This window comes from Actinia tenebrosa, unplaced genomic scaffold, assembly GCF_029948245.1.
Source record: "Actinia tenebrosa isolate PJP-AT-01 unplaced genomic scaffold, QUT_ActTen_1.0 PGA_scaffold11__36_contigs__length_13525064, whole genome shotgun sequence".
NCBI classification, from domain to species: Eukaryota; Metazoa; Cnidaria; class Anthozoa; order Actiniaria; family Actiniidae; genus Actinia; species Actinia tenebrosa.
In genome coordinates this window covers 4,288,706-4,309,797 of record NW_028292571.1, presented here as the reverse complement: position 1 = coordinate 4,309,797, position 21,092 = coordinate 4,288,706, and the positions used below count along the sequence as shown (strand labels likewise).

General features: G+C 37.3%; 3 protein-coding genes across 3 annotated transcripts; 1 reads left to right on the top strand and 2 right to left on the bottom strand.

Annotated features, from left to right (window-relative positions):
- Positions 1-162: 162 nt before the first annotated feature.
- On the bottom strand, positions 163-7,962 carry LOC116302945 (uncharacterized). Its single transcript, XM_089027697.1, has 4 exons — positions 6,498-7,962; positions 4,475-4,719; positions 2,005-3,291; positions 163-1,272 (listed from the first exon to the last, which is right to left on the bottom strand). The coding sequence occupies exons 1-4, from the start codon at positions 7,932-7,934 to the stop codon at positions 1,155-1,157; spliced, it is 3,087 nt and encodes a 1,028-aa protein (XP_088883823.1). The 5' UTR covers positions 7,935-7,962; the 3' UTR covers positions 163-1,154.
- Positions 7,963-13,473: 5,511 nt separating this feature from the next.
- On the bottom strand, positions 13,474-17,156 carry LOC116302934 (tRNA N(3)-cytidine methyltransferase METTL6). Its single transcript, XM_031712352.2, has 5 exons — positions 16,897-17,156; positions 15,860-15,997; positions 15,026-15,196; positions 14,457-14,598; positions 13,474-14,346 (listed from the first exon to the last, which is right to left on the bottom strand). Exons 1-5 carry the CDS (start codon positions 17,149-17,151, stop codon positions 14,207-14,209), a joined length of 846 nt encoding a protein of 281 aa, XP_031568212.1. The 5' UTR covers positions 17,152-17,156; the 3' UTR covers positions 13,474-14,206.
- A 491-nt stretch (positions 17,157-17,647) lies between these two features.
- Positions 17,648-20,827, top strand: LOC116302933 (small ubiquitin-related modifier 1). Its single transcript, XM_031712351.2, has 5 exons — positions 17,648-17,740; positions 17,837-17,884; positions 18,362-18,439; positions 19,449-19,520; positions 20,477-20,827. The coding sequence occupies exons 1-5, from the start codon at positions 17,723-17,725 to the stop codon at positions 20,534-20,536; spliced, it is 276 nt and encodes a 91-aa protein (XP_031568211.1). The 5' UTR covers positions 17,648-17,722; the 3' UTR covers positions 20,537-20,827.
- The last annotated feature ends 265 nt before the right edge of the window (positions 20,828-21,092 follow it).

The window sequence follows — 21,092 nt, the reverse complement described above, 5'->3', positions numbered from 1 at the left end:
ACCACTAGGGATCAGATACAGAAACCTGCCCGCAAACATGGAGAAAATATCGGCATGAATGAAATTTAATATGGCGCCTCTTACAGCAACAACTTCGTAAGGGATGGACCATTAGATAATTGATGGGGGGGGGGGGGGGGTTTGCAGGAAATTTGGTTGCATGATATTTATTTTTTTGACTCAACCTTTGCACGTTATTTTTTTGCGTACAGTTCGATATTTTTCTTCTAGCAGAAGAGGTTGTACGATATTTTTTTTTGAGGTTTGAGCGCTTGCTCGATAATTTTTTGGGATTTACGCAACCCCCCATCAATTATCTATTGGTCCGTCCCTAATGACGCCTTGCTAAATGTCGAAAGTTTGACGCAAAACGCCTGACATCGAACTGTAGTTTGAGGTTTGCGGTACCTAGAAAGAACGTCGTGCAAAAACTCTCTATTAACCCGGTTAATAACTATATTTATTATATGACCGTGAATCTTAGAGCCTGGACACTAGCAAATCGAGCAATCTGATTGGATAGATCGCATCGCGGACTGGTCTAGATTCTCTGGTATTAACCGGTCCGATCGCATATTAATCTTACGGCGAAAACATTTTGTCCTTTTCAATGAAAAGTGGTCATATAATAAAACTCTTATCAACCGAGCTTATGGTCGGTCTGTACGCGATAATCTTGACCTCGGTCGGGTACAGACCTAGGTCAAGATTATCCAGTACAGACCTCCCGCTCGGTTAATAAGATCTAAACATTGACCTAGCATTTAAAATGAGCAATTCAGTTCAGTTCATAAGCCCCGCTCCTCCCTTGCTAAATATCAAACTTTAATTTGTCTATTGTTTGTGAAAGGGTCATAACAAAAATAAAGCCTTGTGAATAACAAAGAAAACCGTGTCAATTGATAATTAACAAATATTAAATCTATATTTGACAAACCAGGTATTTGTTGTCCTCTGATATACCTAAATAGATATAATAAACAGTAACGAAAAGGCGAAAAATTTCGTCCAGAAACACATCACAAAATGTCACAAGGAAGCATTACCCGCAACAAATATTAACAAGTTGAATTTGAAAATATCATCTGGGTCGTCCCAGTAGATTTCTTTCCCTAGTCTAGTCCTTAGTCTTTCTAACTGGCTTTTATTATTACCTATTCCTGGTCGATAACCTGGGAAACTTTGTCAACTATTTCCGATATCTGCTTTCCCTTGAAGCCATTAGTGCCAAACGCCTCCTTGGCTTTCTTGAGGTAAACCATCAATGACGGCCTACGAAAAAAAGGTATTATAAAATAACTGTTATAAATCTCGCGTTCTGATTGGTTGGGACCGTATACTTTATGATAGCACGCAGCACGCGCGCGCACTTTCAGTGGCGTCATTCCTAACTAAAAAACGGTTATTGTAATTTGTACTTTATAAGAGAAAAAAACTTGCTTGCTGTGCTGTGCGAAGTCATAAAGCATTCGGGGAGTGGCAAAACCCTCGAGAAGTGTCGAAAAGCCACTCGCTAAGTCGTGCTTCTCCCACGTGCTTCTATCGTGTTCTGCCAACCCCTGCGTGCTTTGTAACTGCGCACAGCACGCGCGCGTTTTCTATTTCTTCATTTGAATTCATCTTACTTCCTTTTCAGTGTGCATTTATTGGACAACGTGGAAGTCTTTTTCGAGACCCAAGGGAGAGGTATACTTGTGTTGGCTGGGATGATAATAAAGGGAGAATCTCCACCCCAAGTCCCCTTGAGTTCTACTTTAAGTTGGTAATCGTAAATACCCTCTCCCCGTGGGAATTATCTAACAGTTATATGGTTGTTAGGGTCAATATACGCAAGAAAGTTTATCGAGTTCCCATCGTTTTTATATTAACGATATTTCACGACCTTAAAACACCGCTTCCAGCTCAGTTTCTTTTATCTGGATTCTTGGGGTGTTGTTACGTCATAGCCGCCATTTTGGCTTTTTCGGGAGATTTTTGACAATGAAAGAGAACTTAATTTATTACCTTGAATGGTCAGGAAACGAGTCTCTTAAGGCATCCATGAGCTTATCAAACGACGAGAACTTATTCGTGGTTTTATTCTTTGATGATACGACAGGCAGAGCTTGTCTTAGTGCAGGGTCTACGGTGATACCAGGGGGTAGTAGTGGGGCGTCACAGCTACTAGCAGGAGAGGGGTAAGGAACTCTTGGTAAGTCTTGGTTAATAACAGAAATGGGTGTAGTGGCTTCACTGATTGTATGGATGCTGTATGGGCCTCCTGCTAATACTTGATGCGATACAGCAGGGTGGAGGAGATTGGCATTGCCTACACTACCAGGGGTAGGGTACGGAACTCTTGGTAAATCTTGGTTGGTAACAACAGACGAAGGCATAGTGGCATCGGTGACAGTAGGAATGCTGTATGGGCCTCCTGCTAATACTTGATGCGATACAGCAGGGTGGAGGAGATTGGCATTGCCTACACTACCAGGGGTAGGGTACGGAACTCTTGGTAAATCTTGGTTGGTAACAACAGACGAAGGCATAGTGGCATCGCTGACAGTAGGGATGCTGTATGGGCCTCCTGCTAATACTTGATGCGATACAACAGGGTGGAGGAGTGAAGTATTGCCTACACTACCAGGGGTAGGGTACGGAACTCTTGGTAAATTTTGCTGCATAATACTAGGGGATGTAAGTGTGTCAGACGAGGTGTATAGCCCATTTGAATTCAATACATTTGCAGTGTTAAATGTGCCATTGATAGTACAAACAGAATTTGTAGATGAAGTATTGGGGGCACAAACAGATGCAGACAGTTCTCTTGGAAGTCTGGGCATATGAATCCCAGGGGGAGGTAGTGAGGGAACAGAAGTGCAACCAGTAGCATGACTAGATTCTCTTGAAAGTCGAGGTACACAATCACCAGACGGTGATTGCTGATTGTAAGCAGTTGACACTCCAATATCACTGGTAACACTGTTTTGTGCTCCACGCAAATGTAACGGGACATCTTGGCTAGTTGAAAGAAAGCCTTCGTTCTTGCTGGCCAAGGATTTTCCTGGCTTTATTTCTTCACTAGGATCTCGCTGTTCCATATAAGTAGTTGTGTCTGAAGGTAGACGACTATTGTATCTTTGATACTCTCTGTCGTCGAATCCTGAAAGACCATCAATTTGATGGTACTGACGTGAGGAATTAGGCTTCATTGTGGCTTTTGTTCCAGAAGAACGGCCTTTAACAACTTGCCATTCATCCGCACCTTTGGTTTGAAGTGAGATATTTTTAGATGACTCGATCTTTAAGAGACTGAAATAAAAGCAAACCAGCTCTCTTATTAGCCGTTTCTGGAGTTGTAGAAATGTGTTAAATAAAGAAAAATAAATAAATAAAAGTAGTAAAAAAAAGTAGTAAAATCATGACTCCCACGAACAAAAATTTTTAAAAGAATAAGAATAAGAATAAGAATAAGAATAAGAATAAGAATAAGAATAAGAATAAGAATAAGAATAAGAATAAGAATAATTATTATAGATAATAATCAAATATTATTATTAGAAATGCGTTGCATTACGGGTCTGTTTTGAGGGACGCTTCATCAGTCAGTTGACATTTTATGCATCACGACACGAAATTTTACAAGACCATAAAAGTTTCCTATAACTTTTTACTATCAGCGAGCGAAAAAGACGCCTTTATGTAAGTATTAAATGGTCCACTAAAAAAGCCCCATGATACAACGCGTTCTGCAACTCCGAAAGGTTAATTAAGCATAGTATCTACTTTCACATCCCCATAATACTTTGCGTCTTTGGGGGGTAACCAGAGGGTAAAAACCCACTTATTTTGCTGAAGCGGCTGATCAGACAATGTTGAAAATACCTTGTTTGGTATCCAAAGATAAAATGAAGAAGTAAAAACAGAAAAAGATAGAAGCTTGAAGACGTTTAAGGTAAATTTTAAACATTTTTTCGTAAGTCAATACATTTTCTGTAAGACCAAAACTCTTGATGATCTGTACACGCAAAAATAACTTGGAATAAACTGATAATTAGTATTGTACAGATAAAAGCAGGTATAGTATAAATTCAATTAAGGAATCTTTCAATTTGGGACAGTTTTTTGATTGGTTACCCCCAAAAACGCAAGGCATTATGGGGATGTGAAAGTAGAGAATTGAAGTATCTCATGATATTCTTGGGGGTAGGGGAAGGGGATTAATTCATATTTGTACTTTTACACTAGTGAATGTAATAAATCCGGCGTTCTCATTGGTCACAATTTACGTCTTATGCTGTTATATTCACGTTTGTCGTTATGTGCCGCTTAGAGAGAGAAATAAAATATATAAAAAAACTCAAATTAAATTCACTCGTGTTAAAAATACTAAAACATAGCCGCCATGTTAGATAAAATATCAATAGAAATTTCGGTATATTTTTAATGTCATCCAACATGGCGTCTATGATGTCACATAAAAGCCAGAAAATACCTCTCAGATATTTTTCGTTCATTTTCCATTTGCTTTTCCATTGCTTTCAATTTCTCTTCCATCTTTTCTACCATCTCATTCTGGTCCTTAGCGATTTCTCTCATGTTTTCTATCACTACGTCCTTCAGGCTATTTTCGTTAGTTGCAGTTTTCAAGTCTTCGTCTTTTTGCTTGATCTCTTTAGTGAGTCTCTTTATCTCGCTGTCTTTTTGTTTCTTTAGGCTCTTTAATTCCTTGTTCAATTTCTATGCAACGAGGAATGAGTTTTCAATTTATTTTGCTAAAGAAAATCTATCCATTCAACCATCCGTCCGTCCCTCTCTCCAACCACTCTTTAGTTCATCCACCCATCCATCCATTATTCCCTTCCTTTTCCATGCATTTATCCATCCATCCATCCATCTGCGTATGTCCATCCATCCGTCTGTCCATCCTTCCGTCCGTCCCTCATCTCCTCCTCCAACCACCTTTTAGTTCATCCACCCATTACTTCTTTCTCCGTCCATCCATTTATCCATCCATTCATCCGTCCGTCCCTTTACCCCTCCCTCCAACCACTCTTTAGTTCATCCAACAATCCACCTATTACTTTCTTATCCGTCCATCCGTCCATCCGTCCATCCATCCGTTTATTGCTCTCCTTTATCAGAAACCAGAAATTAAAGATATCGTACAAAGTGTGCTCTTTAGCTCACGTAGGTTTACACTCTCATACAAAATGCACTACATGACTATTAGGATTTCGACCGTTTGTTCTTCAAACCCAATGTTATTTTTTCCGTTCATGCAAAAGATATTAGATCAAAAGGTTGGCATTTGTTATGGTGCATTTCGAAAAACCAGCACTGGCATGGAGCATTTTAGAGAGTAAGTGAGAAGATACTAAAATTCGAACAAAGGATGAGCGTAAAAAAACAGGGATCACTAATGTCAGACTAAACTAAAAGACTGTCCTTACGTTTGGGTAACTCCACTATGCATGTGTATGGGGGAGGGGAGAGGGGATCCTTTCAAAGTCAACTCAGTCCACCGCGGACTCGCTGTACACCACCTTTATCCTACGGCGGTCATGGTTATCCTCATTACAATAAAAGTCTTTGTTTAACCCGTATAAATCTATTCTCAAGGACTAAGATTGTGATGCTACGCGTAGTAGAATCTATTGTTTAAGGTAATTCCCTTGAAAGAAATTTTGCCAATAACTTTGTCCTGAAACTTTGCATGGACATTAATTATGTTATGGACATTTAAAAACTGCAATAAAAAGATGGGGTCACCATTCTCGTTTTTTCGCTAGATGCTCTCCAAATATGTCAATTTATGGGTTTTATAGTGAAATGCGGTAGCAACCGGAAGCTGCAATCAAGAACCTTTATTCACCGTTAAAAGTACTTTCATATAACAAAACGTACTTATAACTCGAAGTTTACAAGATAATCTATACTATTAAATCCATCAAAGTCATTGGATAACTATGATTCTTGAACTATTAGGGAACAATGCAGGTATGCACGCCTACGAACGTCCAAAAATTGCACGTCTACTATTCCCATCAAAATATTTCAAAATCTATCCAATAATCTTTCCTTCATATTTTGATATATAATGACGAGCATCGCATTTATCAAAAATCTGAAATAAAAAAATGGGGGTCACCATTCTCGTTTTTGATTTATCTTGAAAAAACATCTCAAAATAGTCCAAAACTGACACTTTTTAGAGTGGAGACTGGGGCAATTTCTCTACGCAAAAAAGAGAAAAAAGTGAAAATTGGTTTGGAAAATGTTTCTTATTTAGTTTCCTAAAGAAAAATGCCTTAACTTTTTTAGTTCCATTCTTTTCGTTGCATGCGCAAAAATATGCGCAGTGCAAAACAAGGGAATTACCTTAAACCAGTATGGCTGGTGCGTGAAAAGGTTCATGATAAAAGACATGAACAAGAACTGTCGAAAGCAACACAAAAATCGCGACCCTAAGACCTCCAAAAAGGGGAAGAAAAGGGAACAATGCTTTGACTTCTTACCTCGATTGCTTCTTCTTTGTTTGCCAGTTGATCCTTTAGCTCGTCTATCAGTATCTTGGTGTTCCTCTGGGCTTTAACATTCTCATCCATTTCCACAGCTAACCTTCTCTCAGCCTCTTCACGTGCTTCTTCTTCCAACAGAAACAACTCCCTGAATGAAGACGCCTTGGGATCTATCAAACTCAACTCCTCTTGCATCCACTCATCATACTCGGCCTTAAATGCCTCCTTCGTTACATCTACCTGTATTGATGCATTTCCTACTTTAATAAGACCAATTGTCTGGGTATCTTGAGATTTGAAAGAGTTCTCAGTTTGTGTCTGCGACTCAACTTTTCTTTTCAAGGTTTCTCCAACTCTGATGCCATTTCTTTTGGCAAGCTCTTCGAAACTATCTTGTCTTAATGATGTAGTCTTTCTATATCCAGCTTCATTATTGGTCCAATCCATTCTTTCGTGACTTTCAGTATCAAATTTTACCAGAGTGTTAAACTGCGTGCCGTTGTAACGAGCAAAAGGTGGCACAGCATTTGGACCAAAAACACCTTCGCCGTCATGGCTCGGTGCCATGGGCGTGGTCAATGGATTCAACCAATCACCATTCAGAAAAGCTATATTCGTATTCGGTTTTGGTGCAAGTATTTTCAGAACATCCGTATCATTAGCTACATGTCCAGGTATCGCCCTTACAGGAGGAAAACTTGTAGTATTCTCATTCGAATGTTCCATCGTGGAAACATGAGACCCTCCAAGTCGAATACCGTTTCTTAATGCCCGCTTTTCGAATTCCTCTCCTGTTATCGTATCTTTAGCATAATGCTGTGTAATCGTTTCATTTACTGGTGAGACGTTTCCAACCTTGATACCCTTCTCTAACGCGAGCCTAACAAATAACTCCTCTATATCTTGGTCTTTCTCTTCTTCTTTCACAGAAACTTCAGGCAAATGAACCGGTTCTGCGTTGTAACCAGTGTTGGTGGGAGAGAGTCTTCCAACTTTGATACCTTTTTCTAATGCACGTCTAATAAACAAGTTCTCTACTTCCGTGTCTTTTTGGGAAAAGAAATTTTCTCTTTGAGAAGATTCAGGCACAGAGACTGCTTTCACGTCATTTCTAGTTGGTGGGGAAATTTTACCGACTTTGATTCCCTTTTTTAAAGCAAGTTTTATAAAAACATCTTCTACTTCTTGGTCCTCAGTTGACTTTGTATCTTCGTCTTCACAAAAAGAGGCAACTTCAACTGGATCGTATAAGTTGTTTGAAGAAATCTCATCCGCTTTATGCGCCATTGATTCGGACAGATTCGGGACTTGTTCGGTTGAGTTTGGTACTGTTTCGTCTGGGATGAACTTCGATTCATTTGGATTTAATACAGCTTCGTCTGAGTACGACATTAGTTCGTTTGGATTCAATATCGCTTCGGCTGAGTACGACATTGGTTTATTTGGATTCGATATTGCTTCGGCTGAGTACGACATTGGTTTATTTGGATTCGATATTGCTTCGTCTGAGTACGGCATTGGTTCGTTTGGATTCGATATTGCTTCGTCTGAGTACGACATTAGTTCGTTTGGATTCAATATCGCTTCGGCTGAGTACGACATTGGTTTATTTGGATTCGATATTGTTTCGTCTGAGTACGGCATTGGTTCGTTTGGATTCAATATTGCTTCGTCTGAGTACGGCATTGGTTCGTTTGGATTCGATATTGCTTCGTCTGAGTACGCCATTGGTTCGTTTGGATTCAATATTGCTTCGTCTGAGTACGGCATTGGTTCGTTTGGATTCGATATTGCTTCGTCTGAGTACGGCATTGGTTCGTTTGGATTCGATATTGCTTCGTCTGGGTACGGCATTGGTTCGTTTGTATTCGATATCGCTTCGGCTGGGTACGACATTGGTTTATTTGGATTCGATATTGCTTCGTCTGGGTTCGGCAATGATTCGGCTTGGTTTGGTGCTGTCTCCGTATAATCTTTACAATCGTTAGTTGGGAAAACGCTATTACTTTCTATTTCATTTTCCAGCACAGGTCTAACAAATGCGTCCATTTCCCCCTCAAGATGATGCGCTATTCCATCATTATCGACCTTGGAGTCCGACAAAAGGTCGGTTACCTTACCACTAACTTTTTCTTGACCATCACCATTCATTTTTAAGTCAAAGGCATCTTGCGCAATAGTATTCTCGAATCCAGTGTTATCTTGCTTTCCGCTTTCTTGCAACAAAGAATTAACAGCGCAAAAAATAACATTAAGAACAAAGTTTTCGATTGAAACCTCATTTTGAGAATCCAAGGAGATTATTTTGTTTTCAATCGCATTCCCCTGGTCTTCAACATCGGTATTGCTTACCACAGAGGGTACCATTTTCGAATCACACTTGTTTACTTCTGGCAAACTACCATTAAAAGACCAAGGACTTGTTTCCAAGAAAACTTCACTGGGATGACATATTGTCGTAGTTTTCGCACTTTCTAGTTGCTTACTCTCGTTTTCTTTGCAAAATTCATCAGGATTTAACTGCGCATGATCAAACTTTTTTCTCAAAGTCTCTGGTTCATCACCAGCCAATCCCTCCTTATCAACGCCAATACGACAGGTTTGTACCCAGGGCTCCAGAGGTTCTATTCGCTTTTCCCTGAACATTGAACGAGTGAGCGCCGAAAAAATTGTATTTTCTGAACACGTTTGGCTGATCGCATCATCCTCTGGAAAAAGTTTTGCATTCGTTTTACTCGATGGGAAACTTATGTCTCTACAAGATGCAGGCAAAGAATCTTGCTTTTCATCTTGTTCTCTAGAGAATGCCTTAGGTTGAATGGAAGAGTCGTCTTCTTGGTTGTGTGATAACATGTTTCGAGAAGTGCTTTTCTTTTCTTCAGAAGTCAATATTGCTTTTCCTAAAAAAATTCAATTCAACATCATTATTAAAGTAAAGGAATTGATGTAGGGATATACAAATAGATCTATTTACCTTGGGCGTAATGTTTTCCATTTCAGACCACATGTCATTCCCTAGGGTTTTTTCTTTTTTGACGGTTGTGCATGAGAAGACAAAGAAATATATGGATACGACTCAAATAAAAAATCTTATTCTCAAAAGAAAATGACACGTGGTCTGAAATGGGAAAACATTGCACCAAAGGTCTATTGAATTAAGGATGTAACTAAAGACAACCCAAACCAAATAACAGCTACAGAGGATTGACTCTAATGCTAAATCTTTATATGAATATGGATACAACTCACACAAAGAATCTTATTCTCAAGAGAATGACACGTGGTCTGAAATGGGAAAACATTACGGCCAAGGTCTACTTGAGTTCCTCAAGTGCTAGTTCTGTCTACAAACCAGGGAGGTGAATGAACCTAATGTTTAATGATTATGCTTGATTTTCTTGATGGCGTTTGTTGTACTTGCTTTCGTTGTTGTTATTCTGTTGTAGTTAGTAATTTTTTGTTTGCTTTGTTGTTCCTTTTATTGTTATTGTGTTCTCATATGCTCTTTCTGTTGCTGTTTTATCTCTGCTTTTGTTATGTTGTTGTCATTGTGTTTGTTTTAGTATTGGTTGGTTTTGTAAAATGTGACTACCTTGTAAAATCTAAAATCTAAATCTAATGAATTTACCACTCCTGGGTGGACAGCGTAACGCCTAACTGGTTTTGCAACTCAATCGATAAGGCAGCCGATAGATCGAATTAGAATTTAGAAGTTGACTTTTGTGGAGGGAGGAAAAACTGGAAAACCCAGAGAAAAAAGAGCACAGGAGAGAACCAACAAACAACTCTATTAACATATGACACCAAGCCCAGCAGGACTCAATCCTGGGTCGTATTGGTGAGGGGCAGTGCATTAGTAGCACATGCGACTCATGCTTCCCATAAATAACTCTATGGTAGCTCTTGCACTTTTGATAAGTGAAGTACCAAATTTCAATGTACTTTTGTAACAGCCAAGTTTATGTGTATTGAAATCAAATGAGTAAAAAAATGCACCATGTTACAACCATGAAAATAACCCCACAAGCTTATGCCAATTTACCCTGTAGGAAAAGAGGTTAGAGCCCATGATCTTGTTGGCATTTCAAACTGCTGACAACTATAATATCTGCCAGTGTAACCCAAGTTCTTTGCTGTTTAAGATTAGAGATATGCACTCTGAGTTGACAGACCTCAAGTTTAATCCAGGGAGTAATATAATGAAGGGTGCAGATGATCGTCATATCTTTTATGGGAGGATATCCTAAGTCACTAACACTCTTAGAGGTGAAAAAGGGAAAGTTGTTGGTTTTTAGCTTATATCAACAATGTTTGTTTAAAATGATTCATCTAGTGTTTCAGAGTGGTATCTTTTAGGGTTAAAATTGAACCAGCACCACGCCCAAACACTCTCTTTTAGGGTTCAATATATTTTTTGTACAATCATCCCCACCCTTCTTACATGAGTGTCCGGCCCTTACATCCTTACATCCTACTGTACAGCCCTTGTGTTTACCCTGGGGGAGGGGAGGGGCATTCCAGGTGCGTGCTGAGGTAAACACTTAAAATTCAAGGACTATTCAAGGAGTATTCAAGGACCCAAAAATGAATTTTCAAGGAGTATGTTCATCTAAATATGCCAAGGTTTTACACGGTGGTTGCACATAGCTGACTTTCAGATTTTCCAATCTTTCAGACTATATCTATTTCAGAACCATGCAAGTAATGATCAAAGCAAAAATTCAAGGAGTTTTCAAGTAGTTTCACTAAAATCATGAAATTTGAGAGCTTTTCAAGTGCCCTTGAAAAGGTGAATTAAATTTAAGGAGTTTTCAAGGAGTTTAAAGAGTAGCACGAACCCTGGGCACTCCCTTTGTCCAAGTGATAGTGTGATTGGCAGTTGGTTTGGAAAACCACCCATAAAAGGTATGCATAAATTAAAATAGCTGATTTCAACCCCTCAAGCCTGGTAGCATTGTGATCATAATCAGAAGCAACATATGTAGACTCATTTTAACAAAAAAAGCCACACACTGTTAATGAGTAGTACACTACCAAGTCTGCATATGTTGCTTCAGACTACTAGTACAATGCTATTGTAAACCAAGCTTCAAAGGTATGACAATATGATTGAAATTATTGATTGTGCTGATACCATTAACTTTAATCATTTATTGGAAACAATAAATATAGATAATCAATAATATGAAAAATAATAATAAATAACATTGACGCTAAAAGGTACAGAGTCATGTTATGTACATGTAGCTGACTTTTTAGTAGGAAATATTTTTAATCCTTCAAGAACCACTGATCTCCCCTACCACCTGGATAAAAAAAGTACACCCCCTCCCCCCTGGCGGGGAGTTTACTAACCCACATACAGCCCAAACTTTTTCATTTCCAGTTACCTTTTTTGGGACATTCTTCAACTCTTATACCATTCCTCAGAGCAGCTTGCTTAAAAACAGACTCAGGGTTCTGTGCTTTAGGTATATGCCAGGAACCAAGTTGAAATTCAGATTTTCTATTCTCTTGAAGCAAAGATACATGAAATCTTGGAGGAGATGTGTTATTCTTAAAACCAGATATCATTGGTTGTCCATCAATGAATGGGAAAGCAGCTACTGTTGGTACAGGGGGTGAATGAAAATTACAAACCCACGAGGATGGGGGTGGTAGTGGAGTTGCGTAGTAGAACGGTTTATATTGGTTTGCAGGTGATGTCTGTATCATTCCTTGACTGCACTTGACAGGAATAAGATGATATGAAGTAGGAAGATTGGCAGCATTAGGTGATGGTATGTGTGCATTGTATTGACCAGGAGGTGAGAATACTGGAACATATGGCTTGGCGTCATAGTTCATCTTTTACTGGAACGAAATATAAAACCAAAAATGAATATTATTTTACAGCCTACTTTTAATAAAATCAAAATAGCCAAAACAGTTACCCTATTTGACCCTAAAATTAACTATGTATCACATGGAGAACAGACATGACCAAGTTTAATAAGTGTGACGGACTCAAAATATACATTATCGAAAACGAAGCCTTAACAAATTACGACCTTGCGTACACAATACCCGGTCAAATGATATGCACAGATTAATAGTAATATTTTGCTTCGTCCTCGGAACACTTGACGGGTAGTCTACTGAAGTTGGTCGTAACCTTTTCATGTAGCTAGAAACGGGACCATACTCCAACTTTGATAAGTGTAACAGCATATACTTTTGGTTAAACAAAATACCCCAACTCTGTCAAATTCAATTCAAATTATTGGCCTTGGCTTACGTGACGTTTTTTTTAAAACCATGTTTGTTTTTTGGATTCTTCAAATGTCCAAAGTGTGTGATAAACAAAACACGAAACAGTGAACTTCTTATAAGTGCTTTTCTGAAGTTGCAAATACGTTGAAAGTAGCTAAAACGTGAAGCAGGAAGTTCATTTTTTATGTTGTAGTCTTTACCTGGATTATTAGGGGTCTTTAAATTACAATAATAGGAGATTATCTTCGGTTCGCTTGATGGAACGCTTCACATGACTTCCCGCCAAATCTTCTTTGACAAGTCGACGACCTTCGTGAACCGGAACCTCCACAGGGATCCCGTCATAACATAGAGGGTCGTAACGTCAGAGATGTCTGTACCAGGGGTGTAGCGAAGGGTGTAGCCAGGGAGAGAGATAGAGAGGGGAGGGGGAGGAGGTTTGACATAAAATTGTAAGCTTTCCTTTTTTTCTGAAAGATAATGTCTAATTCCGATTAATTTGATAGTTTTTTTTCTCGTACGACTGCAAATAACTGTTTTCCACCTCAAATCGCAGTTTATTTTACACTTAAAGGAAGGGCATTAATAAAACAAGTAATTATAAATAAGTAATAAAAATTTGATAAAAATTCTATAGAGTTCATTTAGTCACACACATTTAGTCACACATTAGTAACTATTTAGTCGACTTCACCAAAAACACTAAATACTTCAAAGTAACGGTCATGTGAATTTGGGCGTTTATTTTACCAGAGAATGTGTGAAGAGACAGTTGATTACATCTGTGTTTTCTCCCCTGATTTTCAGATCGTTGTCACATGAATTTTCAGTTTATGTGATGTCAACTAAAATAGTAAATAAGTTATCTAATTTAAATGACATCAACTATTCAACAGTTAGCCTAAAAAATTCACTCTACCAACAAACCTTACAATAGAGTGATCCTGAATTTGTTTGAGTGACCATGAAACAAAGGTTCTAAGACAAGGTTGGACTTGATGAAATACAGTAAATGTGCAACCTTCACTTGGAACCATTGTTTCATAGTCACTCAAGTGAATTTGGGAAAGGTCTATTTATGCTGGGTGTCAAGACGTCCTCATGCTAAAGTTACGAGGCTTAATTCATAGTTTTGGGAAATTATGATATAACAACTTACTCCTTTTGTCTTTTTCTTTCCCCAATAAAAATTATCATAAGATGTACATGTAAATCTAGTGTCCTTCTTAGCCATCATTAGTGTTGATCACAAATGGAGTCCTACAAAGGATCCAAGACTGACACTTATATATAAACACTAATGTGTATCTAACCTGTGTATTAATGACCTCTCCTCCTAAGTCACTTTCCCACTCCCCATCCCCTGTTTTCCCTCCCTACGTATCCCCCATTTTGGATAAGTACTATATATTGTACATCTTGTGTTTATCTTCTAAAAAAAATTGCATTTAATATTAGCTAAGTTTAGAAAACTTTCCTTGAACAAAAATTCTAGGAACATCAATTTGTTCTTTTTTGTTGACTGTTCTTTTTTCAATGTATTCGTTCACAAGAATGTTGAAGCCAGCTTCCTGCACCAGATTCTCTATGGATTCTAAAAAAAATGAATTGAGTTTAATAAAACACAGATCAATCTCTTTCTATTAGGATATCGATATTTATATTTCTGGAACCAAAAAACAATAAGTTAAAGTTCCCACAGACCTGTAGTAAAGTAGAAAGCCCTTGTTCCATCCTGCCTTACATAAAAATTATCTGATAACTTGTGGCCAGGTGCAAAACGAAGCATTGCATGATCATATAACCCATAGTCTCTGAACAGAAGAATTCCACCTGGCATGAGAACCTGGAAAAACGATTATTATTATATAAGACACTTTAAAGTACTTTTTAGAGCATTAATAATATCAGGGCATGATAAAATCACAGATCAAACATCCCTGAAACAACGTTTGGGAGGATAATTTTGTCAGGCATCGTCACCTCACAGATCAAACTGGAATGTAACATGTTGGATCTCAGAGAAGGAGAAACAACCAACAAGCTCTACTCATATGTCACTGATCTTAACATACTGGAATCACATTATTTTGAACCCTTTTCAACCCAAGAGCCCAGAGGTAAGAGGCACATGCATCACCACTTCATGTCCCTTGATATATATTTCTCTTCATGAATAAAGTACATTTATAGAATCTATACATTAGCAAAACATGGGACTATAGACCCCAAGAGCTCCTTCCTCTCCGAGCCCTAGAGTAATCATACTTTACCTTCCAGATATTTTGTAAAACTAACAGCATCTTATCTGGATGAACTGCTGACAGAACAAATATCAAGGTAGCCAAGTCCACACTGCATTCAGGGATGTTATTTGTCAGTTGATCTTGTGTGAGGTCACATTGGAAAGCATTTACTTTACTGCAGTCAAACAATGAGTGTTCCTGTATATCACAAACATTTATTAAATTAAAATAGACCATTAATATGGACCCCCAAAAATATCAAATTTACCCCACTAACACTGATTTATAGGTTCCAATTCGACTCCACCCTATCAATGGAACAGAAATTCCAACTACCAACTACGAAACAGTATTACTTGGGTTTCATACAAAAAATTCTAGTGAGACTACTGATTATGGGTTATGACTTATCAACAATCAACATGACTTTACATTATTCACAAAGTTATAGCTATATATTCATTACAAGCCTAAGTCCTCCATTTAACAAAACTCCTTTAAACTTAGAAAACCATTGAAAAAAATTGAGAAAACCTCTTGACTTGAATTTAGTAATTTAAAAATTCAATTATAGTGACAACTATATAGATAATTTTCTGAGAGCCATATTTATTTGAATAGTAATTTATTACAAATTTCTACCTCCCCCCATCCTCATGGGCAGATCCAGGAATCAATGAAAGAGTGGGCCAAAAGAAAGGGTGGGCCAGAAGAGAGAAAACCTTCCAGACTGTATGTGAATACCATTACATCTAAAGAAATTACATCACTTAAAAGGGGAGCAGTGGCCATGTGGGCCCACCCCTAAATCTTCCCTTGTTCTTTCCTTAATTTGCAGTTGGCTTTAAAATAACAGCTCACCTTAACAAACTGCACTGCCCTTGGTGAAAAATCACAAGCATGTACATAAAAATTGTGGCCCTCTTCAATGAGAGGATAAAAGAAGTTTCCAACTCCACATCCAGCCTCAAGCAATACCTTATTATCCTGCTGTTCTGACTTTTGAAGAAAGAAAATAAGATAAGCTTAACAGATGGGTCCAGATAAATTTTCACAGAAGAGAATCCACTGGTGTTTTCATGGAGTGTTAAGGGTGGAAAAGACCAGCTGTTCTATGAATAATGTAGCTAGATTTTATCATGCAGCATCCATGTTTATTCTCATGAGAAATAAATCCCTTGTTTCTGCCAGTTCAAACTCATCCAGAAGCACTTAAACCAAGGCTAGACGGGCAAAAATCTATTGTTCCAGCCAACAATGGCTGCCATATGAGATATCGCTGCCCCCGATTAAGCTCCGCCCTCAAATAAACACAGCACCTAAGACCAAAATTATTAATGAGCACCGCCCCCAAATAAGTACCACTTTTATCCGACAAAAAAACATTGGTACGTTTGTATTCACTTTGTATTAAATCATAGGTTACACATTATGCATATGGTAAACACATTTAAAAAAATAAGAGCTGCCCTTGAATAAATGCCGACCCCAAATTAATGCTGCATATGAAACCCAACAAATTTAATAAGTGCCACAGATTAGTTTGTCCCTTAATTATATTTCTATCCCTTTTACAAATAGTAGCATATCCAAATATATGGCAACATTGTACTACCACTACCAGAATGCTTTGCGGATTTTCCTTCTTTTTTAAATTTGTATTCCCCTATGAGAATAGTTAGGCATTAATTGTTGGTGCTAATTAACCGTTCAAACAAAAGAAAGTGTGCAAAGGATTCTGCTGCATGGTAGTACTATATTTTTTGTTCATAAACCGGTCATAAAGAGTACAACAAACCCTGTTAATTAATACGTGTATCAAACGCTAAAATATGTCAAATATCATGGCTACTTACATACAAGAGGAAATTTCGTTCAATCTTAGCAATTTAACTGACCTCTGAGCATAAAAGTTCTTTAAACTCCCGAGTCGTCCAATGTCGATCTTTAAAAAAATTTGTCGAGTTTCTTTTGTAAAATAAGTCCCAATTCTTCTGCGCCTCCTTTTCTAGCTTATTCCTTTTAAATTCAGAAATTAAATTGATATCTTTCGTTAATTTAATTCTCTCATTTTCAGTCAAAATACGAGGACATCTCGAGGAATTTGTAGCATTTTCTTCTCGACATTTATTTTGTTCTTTCTCGTCCGCCATTTCAATTTACCGCTGACCTTTCTTGCCTGATCGCGGGCTAAGACCTTTAAGGTCAAAACTCAACTTCTATTTTCTAAAATTAAAAGCAATAAAAAAAAATTTTTTTAATTTAATGAAAACACACAAAACATTTTCTCTGTAGTGTATAGCTTAATTTTTCTGGATAGAGTGCTTTTAGTCTTAAATTTATCTAACTTAGAGAACTATTTAGTTGACGTCACCCTAAAATAGTAAAAGCGCGCAAAATAACGGTCATGCTAATCCGGGGGGTTGTTTTACCAGAGAATGAGTGAAAAGACATTCATTTGTATCATTGCTTCTCCCCCTGATCTCAGCAGCTGTTTACTCGTAGTTTCAAATTTAGTTGGCGTCACCTAAAATAGTAACTAACTTATCTAATTTAGGTGACGTACAGTATTCAACAGTTTGATTGAATGCACTCTAATAAAAATAAATTAAAGAAAGTATTTCCCAGAGTTCTTTGGGGACCGGAAGTTTAATAGCCCATCATGCGTAGCGGTCATTACAGTGTGCGGCTTTTTATTCTCAAGTTGTGTTCGAAGACGACAAAATGTCTGAAGAAAATAAGGTATCTTTCCCCTTAGAATATCGTTTTATCAACTGAAGCTCCATCCTTATTGTAATATGAACCTTTGCGCTTAAACTGGCGTCTTTATTTTTCTAGGAAGTTAAACCGGAGTCTGAACACATTAATTTAAAAGTTATGGGGCAGGTTAGTGTTCTACTTATGACTTAACAATTCTACACAAAGGAGACCCAATAGTTTGATTTTCTTGATATATCTTTTATTTTCTGGTACCTTTTCTGTCTTGTATATATAATGTTTGTTATATTTGTTCTTATCTTGGGCGTAATTCAATATATTTTGATCCCATCTTGATTCATAATGTTTCGATTCAAGCCAAGCTCCCGCCACGAAATCCTCGTTTATTCCGTTTTGCAGAGCATTCATTCTTTACAAAAAGCTTTTCTTTTTCATAAAGTTTAAGATTCGTAATTGTAATATACAGAGGTGCTTCGTATTTTGCCATTCGAGACCAGTATCACTGAGGATTTGAGGTTTGTGTTTGGCTTGACGTTTGGCGGGAGTTTGTGAAGGCACGTGTTTATAGACGGCCATTTTGATCTGTCATTCCCTGTGTAAATAACGTTCTTTCTTTGCGTTTTCTTTATCATTCTAACTTGGCAGGATAATACAGAAGTCCATTTTAAAATTAAGAAATCCACTCAGCTTAAAAAACTCAAACAGGCCTATTGTGACAGACAAGTAAGTTTAAAAGTTTTTCTATATTTGAGAATTTCTTTTTTACTTTTGTGCCATCTATGTTTAGACATCGATGTTATACTATAATAATTATACTACACTATGAGGATTTGCTTTTATTTTCTTGGCAAATATTTTAACATAATAGCTATAATAAATGGTTATTTCTTACTCTTTGATTGCACATTGCATCATTGCGGCCTCTCTGAGGAGCATTGGTGCCATTTAACAAAAGATTTTTAACTAGCATCTGGGCCCAGTCGTATAAAGGTTGGATAGTGCTATTGGATGGATAAATCTTATCCAGTGGATAAATATATTGGATATCAGCATTGACTTATCCACTGGATAAGGATTTATCCTTCTGATAGTGCTATCCACCCTTCGTACAACTGGGCCCAGGTGTATAGGGCCACAAAAGGGGAAACTGTAGCCCTCAAAAGGAAGGAATGTGGTCACGGTCCAAGCAAGACTTTGCTGGACCGCAAGATGTGTATTTTAAGAGACTTGCAGATCGTTAAGAAAATTTTGCAAGACCCTGTTACAAACATGTATTTCTTGGGACCATTTGGCACTCCTAAAAAAGGGACTAAAATCATTTTAAACTTAATGGAAGGAGGGTGTAGTAAGTAACCAATGAAATGCAACAAATGGCTGTCTTTATTGTATGTCATGCTTTTTAGTTATTACTTAACAAATAAAATACATTAAAGATTTAGGTTTAGAGTCAATCATCTGTAGCTTTTATTTGGTTTAGGTTGTCTTGAGCTCCATCCTTAATTCAATATACCTGTGGTGCAATGTTTTCCCAATACAGACCGCATGTCATTCCCTTGATGAGATAATTTGTTTTAGTTGTATCCATATTCATGTGTCTTCTCATGCACAACCAGAAAACAAAGAAATGATACTCTCGGGAATGACAAAGAAAATCAAAAACCTTGCATAACAACAAATAAATAAGGTCTACTCCAGGGTATTTAATTTTAAATTTATCTTTAAATTGTTTTAGGGAGTACCATTAACTTCTGTCAGATTTTTGTTTGATGGACAGAGGATAAATGATGACCAAACACCCAAACAAGTAAGTAACAAGATTATTATTAATGATAATTATTATTGTTTTGGGAAACATGCAACTCGCAATTTTTCATTTGAACTAAATGAGGGAACTACATCCTGACATGTGAAGATATCAATGACGTCACTTCCAATGTTGTCCCGCTCACTTTAACGTATGTATCAACAAGTGGATGTGTCTGTATAATAAAAAGAAAATTACATATAGGCTTGAAGATATGAAGTTTATCTTCTTGTGTTGATAGAATATTTCACCACTTGAGGATAAATTTCAAATCTTCGCACGACCAGACACCAAACAATATCTGGCCAGAACTGGGACTTGTCCAGTCAAATATTTGCATTACCAGTCATTTTAACCAGTGACGCTTAGCCAGAAATTAGGTATGACTAAGCTAAAGCTAATTTAGCTTGTGATCATGGCCTGCAGCTGATCCACCATTATTGTAAGCCCTGTACTATATATATTGCCCAGTTTTATCAATGCAATAGGCAATATTCTTTGAAGTTTCTTTTGTAATCTACATACGTTATGTTCTATTTAACAAATTGACATCAGATTTTTATGTGTCTGTCCTCTTATTGACAATAAATTGCGTCATCACATTGTCAAAGTTGTGTGGATCCACGAGGCGTAGCCTAGTGGATCTGCATACTACTTTGACAATGTGATAGTTAAATTTATTGTCAATAAGAGGACAGATACATAAAAATCTGACAGAAGTCAATTTGTTTTTTACAATATAAACAAGAAAAATAAAAACGTCTCTTTCCTAGCGATCAAAACAACCAATAGAAAGAGCGCGTGCTCTATGACGACAGCTTTTTCTGCCTGTCTCCTTATTGATGATGGTAAAAATCAGCGCGCGTGAATTTTGTAAGTCATTGTAAAAAAGAGGTTGGATATTGCAGTCAACATAGTCATCATTATCTAAGCAGAGTTAATTTACTCCTTTTTAGCTTGAGATGGAAGATGATGATGTGATTGAAGTATATCAAGAGCAAACTGGAGGATCATGACTTCATTATCACCCACCCCTCCCAGCCAAACACTGACCAATTAATACTCATTGCCTAAGAGCTGACTGTCCCTGTGGTTCCCACATGCTTGTATAATTTTATATGTATGATGGACTTAAATGTGGAACCATTTTATACCCTACATCTAACGGCCAAGTTTAGTTCTAGTTATTTTTACTTTGCTGTATTCATATTAGACAACTAGATATTGTATGTGTTCTTAACAAGTAATCTGTCATGTTAATACTATGTAATTAATGTCAAGAGTAGCATTAAATTTGAGTAAACATTTTTTGTCTTGCTTTTTCTTTTTCATCATCATTATCGTTTAAATATTATTCCATCCAAGAGATTACATATTGAGAAAAATTTCGTATAAAGAAGAATATGAAAGACAATTACAATACATTTATAATACAATGGATATGAATATCATGTAAAATATCTTTCTCAAGGATGGTAGGTAGCTCATTAAGTATAGTTTATTGGATTGATGGTAACCTATTGCCCAATTTACTTGTCTACAATTGGTGCTGCCTCCTGGACAGTGTAGCAG